Source organism: Physcomitrium patens, chromosome 1, assembly GCF_059467195.1.
Source record: "Physcomitrium patens ecotype Gransden chromosome 1, ASM5946719v1, whole genome shotgun sequence".
NCBI classification, from domain to species: Eukaryota; Viridiplantae; Streptophyta; class Bryopsida; order Funariales; family Funariaceae; genus Physcomitrium; species Physcomitrium patens.
Window position 1 is genome coordinate 13,885,850 of NC_143410.1, and position 10,454 is coordinate 13,896,303.

The window sequence follows — 10,454 nt, forward strand, 5'->3', positions numbered from 1 at the left end:
GCTTTATTTTCATTTTTATATGGTTATACAATACTGAGAAAATCTAGTTTAAAATATTCACTTTAAATAAAACACAATTGGTCACTGTCCTTAAAATTCTCTGATTGGCTAGATTTTTCTGTCTGTCCTTGAACTTTGCAGAATGGATGAATTTTTGAGAAATAAAGTTAATTCTTGATTAATGAAATTTAAAAAACCAAAAGAATCTAGCAAGAACTATGTTTGAGATTATTGAAAGGGTTTCATTCTAAAATGGAGATTTAATTACAGGTTTGCAACTTCTCAAAATTTATTTCGAATTCTAATTTACTAGTAATCGATTTGTTATTTTTTTATTTTATTTTATTACCTTTTCTTGTAAAAATTTTAAAATTTCATTGTTTTTACAAAAACATCATATCCTTTACCGTGGCACATAAAGTTTCAATTCTGGTATCTCCAAGGACCTTGAAAACATCAAAAGTAAAAGCTAAGTAGCTGCGATTGAAGGAGTCACGCTAAAAGTGAAAGGAGTACAAACATGGCGGTGGAACGCGATGAACGATGAACGACGAGGCGTACTTGCTCTCTTGCTCCATTCCTTACTACAATTTCAGAGATAGCGGCACTACTTGTCAGCTTGCATGCTCTGTTTTTCCCCAGTTATGGAGTCAATTGCTTCATCCTCGGTTTCTAAAGTGCTTGTGATGCCCACTCTTTTCCCACGTGCTGTCCTTTACGGACTTGCTTCGAAAATCACCACCCTCCCCTGCTTATACTACAAATTCGGGCACATTGTCGTTCTGGACTGTGTTCGAGCCATTGTGAGCCTTTCTGGTGCTTGTTTCTGTAAGTTGGTTGACAAAACGATTTGGAATCATTCCTCTGCTGGCTCAAGCTCTCCCTGCTTTCGGACAACAGTACACTTGCCGTCTTGTTGTTTGCTTCAATTTTCGTATGCCTGGTACGTAGGATGTTTTTCTTTTTCTGCTTCTAGGTTAAAACGTCGGGGTTACAGTAGAGGCACTTTAGAGCTGTAGCCCTTGGAGGCCGCATGGCTAGCGTTTTGCGCCGTTTCTTGAAGGTGCCGCCGAGAGAGCCTCTCCTTGAATTAGAGGCCGATTGGTCTGCAGTATCTCCTGCGGGTTTAGGGTTATTGTTCAAAGAGTTACTGGCTGATTTTATGGGAGCTCCACCGCCACCCGAGGTACTGGAAGCTCGAGAGTTTTACAAACGGGCATGGAAGACCGCAAATATTGCAGACATCTATTTTCGGAATCGTCACATATTCAGTGCTACCAATCCAGGATTTCTTGTGCGAGGAATTATATATGACATGCCATCCCTCATTTACAGAGATGTAGGCCTCCACAAGCTTGTTTCAATTTCGCACTTTTGAACGTGTTTCTGAGTGTCTTATTTACCTGCAGTATTCGCGTTTACTAAAGTAGTGATTCTCTTGTTTTCGATGAAGTTGGACGGATTGAAATCTGAACGCGGTTATACTGGGATATTTTGACACAATGTACTTGAACTGAGTTATTTGCTCTCCAGACTGGATCTGTGTTATCTCAAAGTTGCGTATCTGAGTCCTGAATTTATCATGAAGCTTTTGATTGATCACTATTTTGCAGCACAAGGCCCCGACCAATACGTCAGAATCTATGCTCGCTTCGAGTACCAGCTCTTCGACATCAAGTAGTACCGCAGAGCCCGTGGAGAAATACGATGTTAAGCGGCGAGACTGGTCTTCGTTGCTACTTGATTTCGACACAGTCGAAGCGAAGAATAATACGAAGGCTGACGACACTGCAGTGTCCGCAGACCAAGTAATGGAATCGTTAGGGTTGAAGGCAGTTGTACCTGGGCTTAAGGATCGTGTGGGGATAACGTTGCCTGGGCGAAAGGAAATGAAGCCAAGATCTAAAATGGAGGAGAAGCAAGCACTGGAAGAAGTTATGGGCAGAGGTGAGCAGCTTGGTTGTATCCTGATTGCTTCTTTAACAATTTTCGTTGGGAATATGGCATTCATATACTACCAACAATCGTGATTTAAAAGCTCTATTCTTTTGTTACGTATCTTGCAGGTGTTGCGTTTTTCCCGACTTCATGCATGTAGCATGAGAACGAGTTTAAAGATAGCTATTTGATATAGACAATACTCGTATCGATGAGCTTTGCCATGGAGAGAATGTCGCCCTGTCTTAAGATTTATTTGGATGCGCAGGAAGTTGCTATGTTCAATGTATAACATTTTCGTGACGTTATGATTGTGGATAGGTGATAGCATTCGTGCAAAATATGCTGCTAAGATTTTTCAGAAGAAGATGTTAGCTGAAGCAAGACGTGAACAAGCTAAGTTAGGTATTTTTCTGACTGCAAGTCCTAGAGCTTCTTCGAAAGGATGGCAGGCCATGCCAGGGGCGCCAGCACTCGTTCGTTATATGGAGGTTTTTCTTTTTTCAAAGTCAACTCTCCACCCGTTTTATTTTACTAGAATTTGTCATATGAGTCGTTTCTTCGTTCAAATATTCTAACACTTCGTAAAGAGCAAAAGTTGTTCCCCAACCTGGTTCTATAACGCCACTATTAGAGCACGTAATGTATTGGTTAAGATTGAAACTCTCTAAATTTCATTTGGCTCTGATACAGCATATTTCCTACCCTTCAGTTTTTGTTGCAAAATTTCTCACTGCAGAGTACTACTCATTTCAGGAACGTGGGTTGAAACAAGCTCTCTTAGCTCGTGGATCTGAGGAAGACCTTACTTGTTTGTTGGACCAGTTGGGCAATTATCAATTTCAACATATTACCCATTTAAGCAGCGGAAGCAGTGAAATGGCATTTGGAGAAACTCTAAGGTGATGAATACGTCATTTGTATTAAACATTAGTAATTGTTTTAGAACTCGTCCCAGTTTTTTATAGTACTACCTTTTTCTAAACAATACGGTACACCTTGTCTTCATAAGAAAGTGTTGTAATTGTAATTACTGAAAAACTTGGATTTGGTCATAGTCAATGTCTGATTAGGTACAGCTTTGTCAGAGTGCGGGCTATCTCTGTGTTGAAAATGTTATCTTCTAGTAGTAATATTGACAACTGTGGTTGAATATTTTCTACAGCAATGAGCAGTTGAAGAGAGTATGCACGAATTGGGCGCTTCCTCCTAAACAAGTTATGGTGGTGAGTGACACACATCTGAAGTTTTCTACGACAAGACAAATTTAGTTCTAATTATGATTTTACAGTCGTGATGGCATTACTAACATCCTCGCGGCATACTCATGATTGGTTCTGGTGTAGTGGTTTATAAGATTTTCTTAGCTTGATTGATACATGTTATGTTCAGTATTCCTGCTAGCGAGGTTCTGCCTGCTCAGCATCACAATATCATCTTTAATAGCAATTGTTGACATGTAGAAAATTTCCAAGGCTGGTAAGAGCAGAGCTTCCATATAAATTTCGTGCAAAATTTGGGTGGGTTTAATCTACCTAATATTGATCTTGCTGTTTTCGCTTTTGACCAGGTGATTGGCAGTGGGGCACCGGGCAAAGCTGCGTTGGCTGCTACTGAAGATTCCGGCTTCTTTGTCTGCCAAGTTAATAATTCTCCTCATGAGGTCAGTTCATTCTCATTTAAGACACGCTTTCACCAATTGATGATATTCTAGCATTATATGAAATCTATTAGGAGAAAATGCTTTCATGAATGCATAAATTTCTTATGTTTCATTCTGTTAGTTTCGCTCAGATCACGAAGTGTCCCATGCTGGTGGCTGAACCAAATTCAAGTTTGTGAAGATCGTCACTGGTTTTTTGTGATTAATTGTGATCTTAGAGGTAAAGGCTGGTTGCTTTGGCTGAGTGAACAGGACAAGCAAGAACAAAACATCACAGAGACACTCGGAACCAATGCCAAGTCCTCAGTCCAAAAGAAGGGATTAGTTTCGTGGTTCAATCAACTGAAGGAAGGTACTCTGCATGTGGATGAAGACAACGACTCAAGAATGCGGCATTTGTTCCCCAAGGGGCATATACATTTCTCAGTGACAGATATGGTTGAGCTAAAGTGGGTGATTGAGGATCTCAATGGTGTCTCGTATCGCAAGAGTACACTGATAAGTGGATTTCAAGATCTTGGACAAGGAGCGAAGCAGTTGTAATCTTGGGGCTGTTATCTCCTTTATTATCAAAGATCAGAGATGACAGTCTTGTTGTATGGCTGTGCTTCACAATGAGTGTAAAAAACAGGGAACATTAGATAGGAGATTTGCTTGGTTGAAACTGGAAGTTGCCTTCCCTTTTGGAATAAGGGGAGTAATGTACTACATTTATGCATAGGTGAAGTTACAGCTTCTCCTTGGTCTAACTATTGAATATAGTCTCTAAACATCCTCCAAGATTTTTCATCACAAATGCCCAAGTTGATCTTCAATCAGCCATGACATCACTGAGTTTTTAGTAATGAGTGGAATTGAATTAAGTCGTTAGATTTTTCTTCATGAGAACACTGACATGAGTGTTAATACGAACTTTAAGATTGCAAATTAATTACAAAATCGCTAAGGAACAAAAATACAACGTATGAAGAGAAGCTCAATTTCACAAGCCAAAATCTACATTGGGAGTGGGACATTTCTTTAGTTCATTTCGTACATGTTAGGAAAGCACAAAATTTGACACTGTTGTCCACAGATATTTTACTTTTCTTGGAAGAAATGGTCTTGGACAAACGGTTGTGGGGACCTTCAGATGCTTCACATACTGCGACTATCCATTCAAGAATGATGCAAGAGGAACTTCGAATACAATGTTGCCAAAAAAAAACTTTTTTTTTTATCGAGTTGTTCAATTCAAAGTTTGCACCAAGAAGAATACACTTTATTCTTAAGGCATGATAAGGTGCTTCTATCTAGGTGAACAAATTATAATGGATGGTTGTAGCAAGGTATATTTTTTCTTGTCTGCCATTAAGAGAACACTGCAAGACCGAGTTGCAGCACGTTTCACAGACAATAATATCCTTATCGGCCACTAGGATTAGAATGATTTCTTGACTTCAAAGACGGGGGAATAAAGTTAGGTGTTTTCATCCATCCATCTATCTATCTGTTTGCACTGATGAAATTTAACCTAAACATGTGAGACAACAAGAGGTCATGGAAGCGAACTGGTGTAAAATCCACATTCTAATAGTCTTGATTCAATTCTACTTTACACAGTATGACCTGGTGTTACACGAGCAGAAGCAATGCCTCGAAATCTAGAGTTACTGCTTTGCTGCAAGTCAACCTACTACCTCAACAGGATAGTTTAGAAGCTGGATGTCCTAGCTAATCAAATACATCCAAGACTTCTTGAATCAAGATGCAGACGATTGTAGGTTCTGTTACGATAACACGTTCTTGTAAACTTATAATTTCATGCGGCCTAAATCAACAAATGCAGAATTTATATAACTTACAGATACACTCGCAAGGGAGCCTTCGGCATTTACAAAGAAAGCCACAGAGCCTCGCACTCATGGACATAACACAAACCCAACTGACTCAGCAAATGTCTATGCACAGGAGGCAGATAGCGCTCAATCGACACAGATGAAGTGAGCATCGGCATTTTGGTCCGTGCAGAATAAGCATGGGTGCTGCTTGAAGCCAGACTTAGCTAGAGACTCGCGGATCTGCAACACGAGGTCACGGTTGGTAATGGGGCCATCGTGCTTGGCCAACACTCCGATCAATGCATTGCTGAATGCTCCATACGATTGCGAGTGGTCGCCGCCAGGTGTGGCATCGGCGGACGTCTCGTTGTGCTGGCACCCACTTACCAGAATGCCCGCATCTTCACGCACGCGATGGCTCGCAGATGGTCGCACTCCAGCGTAAGCAGATCGGGGATTGGAAGGGTGCGCGCTCCCGGCTGCGGCCATGAGGCTGGAGATATGATCAGGTGAATCAGATTCCAGTTTGGATTTCAGAAACTGGCCCGCCATACCTGACACCATGCCCATGAATCCGCCTTCACCAGCTCCGCTCTGCACATCAGCAACATACATAGCAACGTTGAAGAGAGAACGCCATAAATTCTTAGAACATTACAAAACAATGGTTAAGGTGAACTTCAACATCCAAACATCCACTTTTCAGCTAAGGAATAAGATGTTTCCAAAAGTAGACACACTACTCAGTTCCTGAACTAATTCAAGAGATTTCATGTTTTAAAAGAGGCTTCACTTCTTCGCCTGACAGCAGATATAATTATCCAGAATTGCTCGATCAAATGCATAGACATCGAGGAATAGAGTTCACCTGAAGCTGGTTGAGGATGACGCTCACAAAAGTTTTCACTTTAGGGCTGGCATCGTCCCCGAACATGTCGAAGAGGGTGGTACGAATGTTTCCGACTTGTACTTCGTGCCCAGTCCGTTGGCTCAGGATCTCAGTCAATGAGTTGATATCAAGATTCTTGTTCTTCACTTGGTGGCCTGTCTCTTCCATGTACTGGGACTCAAAGTCAAAGTTCTGGGTGTCAGGCCTTTCCTCCTCTTTTCTCTTTCCTTTGTGGGAGTCGTATTTGGCCTTGGCCTTCGACAGAAACCCTCGGAAACCGCGTTTCTCCTCCCCTTCCTCCACGTCCTTCTTGCTGGTGAAGGCATCAATGCCATGCCCAATTAATCCGATAAGACCGCCTCCGTCATTATCACCGGCATTCGATGGAAGACTGGCGTAATTCACAACAGTATGGCCAATCTGCTCCTTTGTAGAGTCAATAAGACCACCACTGTGACACGAGTCCGACAAAAACGTAAATGTCACTCCAACGGGAATTTTGTTCACCAGTTCTCTGAAGTCGTCATCTGCACACACGTGGGTTCACACATATTAATATGATATCATCCCAAAGTTACGCTCAGTGCTGTTCACTAATGTAAATAGGATCGGCAGGGAACTTGAGGAAACCGTTTTGTGTGTAAAAGGCGATGCCTCAACTTGGCAATATTTAAGTCACCAAGATTACAGATATAAAATCTATATGGTGCAGTAGCCGAATAGAACACCCTGCAAATACCTTTGAACGAAATTTAAGTGCTATAGCTATTGCCGAAAGGAACGTACTCAGTATCCGTGACATGAAAGCGGACCTGTAAGAAGATTCATATCAGTGGGTACAATGGCCTCTTCAGCTCCAGTGTCATCTTCCTGACCCGACTCTGCAGGAACCTGTTCAAAGAAGACACGGATTTCAATCAACCACATCAATTCCCCTTGAGAGCGAAGATCATAGTTTAACCACTGCATTGTAGAACCCTTCTCACACACACCACAAATTGGGAACAGATTTATTTATCCTATTACTATTAGTGCTGCGATTTTAATTTATTCGCGAAAAAAAAGAATCCCACGTTGTAGAAGCTGGAATGAATATATCCATACCTGCGTGCCATGGCCACTATAATGGAATACCAAGCAATCTCCGGGCTGTGTGTTCTCAATAAGCTTGTCCAAACATTTGCGAATATTGGCACCGGTGGGTTGCGGCAGAGCCGGATCAGTGTCCAACATCACCAAAATGTCCCGCTCATCGAAACCAAAGCGATCAATGAGCAGGGCTTTCATACGCCTCACGTCGTTGGCACATCCGTGCAGCTGAACCTTAGTGCCAGGGTAATTACAACCCACCAGCAACGCACGCTTCGACATTATATTTGCAGTGCAACAAGCTCTGCGCTACCACACCTACAGATTCCAACTCTTCCCGTTAATACATTCAGTTGACATTATCAACCGAACGTCTTCAGTGACTTGAAATTCTTAACAAGTTTTGTCTTTTGAAAAGCTTTATAGACTTTCAGGTGGAGTAAGACAACTGAATGAGTTCGCTCACCATAATATTTGTGACACAGAGACCGACTCCCAAAACAGTCCACATTAAACAAAATTGGGATCCACCAAATAAGCCCGATCTAAAGCAACCAAGAGCAAATGTCAACAGAGAAGATTCGAGGAGTGTGCTTCGAATAACAAATCGCGCAGTTGTTCTTGTAGGGAAGTAATGATTAAGACGACGATCATCATTATACTTTGAAAAATGACGAATTCTTCAAAATGATTAGAATCGCATCTAAATCTAAACTGCAAAGACAACCGAGAGGCAACGGGGATCTGACAGTGCGCCGCTAGGGCGGTTGGTCGCAGGTCCCGATGATACAACTAAGAACTAGCCCGCAGAGATGAGAGATTAAGAGGGTTCAGTCTGAACACATGAAGACGTGCTGTAATGGCAGATCGAATGAGAGAATCAACGTACCTGGGAAGGAGTCCCGGACGATCCTGGGAAAACAGAGCGATGTCAGCAGAGGAGAAGGGGGAGATGGAGAAGTCGAGGCAGGAGAGTGACGGAGTGCGTGCGCAGATAAATAAGAGCAAAGCGAGGCAGCAGCAGATGCCGAGATAAGGAGGAGAAGAGAGCACAGTGCAAAGGGAGGCGACCTAGTCGTGGTGTTGGTGGGAAATGGCAGGGGCGATGACAGGGGAGTGCCGCTCCACCAGGCCTAAAATGCATGTCTGCCTGTGAAGGCTTGACACGGGCTGCCCTCCCTGCGAGCACCAGATCCAACCGGGACTGCGCGTCACGTCACGGCACAGCACGGCACGGCATGGCTCTCTACTCAACCCCCCCGCCGCTCGCTCTTCCCCCCTCATCGCCGTCGTGTCCAGGGCCGCCGTCATCCACGAAGGACGTCGTCAACCCATTTCTCGTCCGTCTTCTACTGGGGTAGGGCCTCCCTCAACAGCGGCAATTACAGTTCGTCCATCTACTTTTGCTGGCTCATCCATCCGATAACAAAGTCACTTGTCCGTACGTCCTGTCAAAAGGTAGTCCTTTATAAATTAACGCATTCGAATTGCGATTTACTATTTTCATCTTTTTATCCGCTTTTATAAAAATGTATGAATGATTGACTATTTTAAGTACGAAATATTAATTTTACTATTTTTATTGAAAGTCTTGGTTCTATGAAAAATAATAATAATCGTGAAATTTTACTTTTATTAGACATATTAAATATCTTTTTATCTTTAAAATCATGTTTTTTTTACTAACAGAGCTGATTTAAAACTGATGGAATCTTTTAAATTTTAATTATTGCAAATTAAATCACATGTCTCCAAATTACAATATTATATGACCTGCACACATACATTTGAAAAGTTCTGGTCGCTGAGTGATTATTTATTGGAGGAAAAGGGTGGTTGAAGAGAAGATGATATTTTGGTGCACGTCGTCAAACAATTAGAAAGAAGAAGGGTTATACAAGCAGGACCGGGGGAGACAAGGGGGAGGAGTAGAGGGGGGAGAAGGCGAAATATCAGGGGAGGGGCGAGGTGGGTGTGTGTGTGGGGGTCTGCCACAGCTGACGACGAGAGTGCTGATGCCAAGTATCGCATTCCATTGTGTCGCGTCGCTGCTGCTGCTGCGAGCTTAGCAAGAAGGCTTCCGATGTGGTACGTGGCCACCACCACGACGCGGTCGGTGGCCTGAACCTTTTCCTTCAGTCTCTCTTACTTTCGTTCCTCCTCTGGGTCGTTGCTTCCTCTTGTCTCCCGATCATTCGACCCCCCCCCCCCCCCCCCCCCCCCGTGTGCGACCTCCCCTCTCCAGCTTGATCCAGCTTCATGACAGAACACTCCGAGTTCGGAAAGCTGTTGCAAAGGAATCATTTGGGTCCACTGTCCTTTTTGAAGCGTAGGACCCATTCCTCTTAGCCAATGTGTTGGGGGCCTTGTTTCTCATTATCTTGAATCGGTCTCTTCCTCAAGTTCCTCATCATCAGTCGTGGATTGAGTCATACCATCGAGACACGCTGAAGATGCTTTCTTGGGTGGCATTTCTGAAGGAAACTAGGGCCATATGTAGAAATTACAGGATTATGATTGGTTATAAGGGCCAGAACATAAACTGATTAAGTTTGCATTATGGTCAGAGAGCCACTGAACAAGAAAGTCCGTTGATGGATGATGAAAATGACTTGCTGAATAATGGCGTATCGAGTTGAAGAATGTGGGAGTGATCTCGGGAGGTGACCCAAGAGCTTGTCCATAATAGATACCCACTTCGATAATAATATACTTGAAAACTTTTAGCATGTGGTGCTATCTTATCCGATGACCTGTCAGTTACACAACATGCTTGCGTTTCTGCTGTGAGTCTGTTTTTTTCGGTGTGTTGTGCATGAGAAGGTGTAAATCTTTTCCTTAGTTCCTGATTACTTTACCATCACCAGCACTGCTAATGCCGAACAGGTTTTCTCTGCCTCGTGTTGCTCTTCATTTTCACTGCATTGTCAATGTTTAGCCGATTCCTGTTGATGGGTGCTTTTTGTGTTTCCGTAATTTTGAGTTGCCCGAGAGTTTCCTCATTATCTAGCCTTTTCGCTTCGCTTGCGCGTTCCCCTTCTGGCTTCTGATTTGT

At 42.8% G+C, this 10,454-nt stretch overlaps 2 protein-coding genes across 3 annotated transcripts; one reads left to right on the forward strand and one right to left on the reverse strand.

Moving 5' to 3' along the window:
• Window positions 1–583: 583 nt before the first annotated feature.
• LOC112283460 (uncharacterized) lies at window positions 584–4,397 on the forward strand. Its single transcript, XM_024522128.3, has 7 exons — window positions 584–1,339; window positions 1,614–1,947; window positions 2,260–2,429; window positions 2,695–2,840; window positions 3,104–3,164; window positions 3,509–3,601; window positions 3,854–4,397. The coding sequence occupies exons 1-7, from the start codon at window positions 1,034–1,036 to the stop codon at window positions 4,142–4,144; spliced, it is 1,401 nt and encodes a 466-aa protein (XP_024377896.1). The 5' UTR covers window positions 584–1,033; the 3' UTR covers window positions 4,145–4,397.
• A 755-nt stretch (window positions 4,398–5,152) lies between these two features.
• On the reverse strand, window positions 5,153–8,356 carry LOC112283462 (metacaspase-5). Of its 2 annotated transcripts, XM_024522151.3 has the most exons (6): window positions 8,289–8,356; window positions 7,866–7,944; window positions 7,415–7,717; window positions 7,123–7,201; window positions 6,290–6,837; window positions 5,153–6,015 (listed from the first exon to the last, which is right to left on the reverse strand). In XM_024522151.3, exons 3-6 carry the CDS (start codon window positions 7,679–7,681, stop codon window positions 5,566–5,568), a joined length of 1,344 nt encoding a protein of 447 aa, XP_024377919.1. In that variant the 5' UTR covers window positions 7,682–7,717; window positions 7,866–7,944; window positions 8,289–8,356; the 3' UTR covers window positions 5,153–5,565. The 2 variants fall into 2 exon arrangements, with proteins under 2 accessions (XP_024377919.1, XP_024377910.1); XM_024522142.3 differs by lacking the exon at window positions 7,866–7,944.
• Between the last annotated feature and the right edge of the window lie 2,098 nt (window positions 8,357–10,454).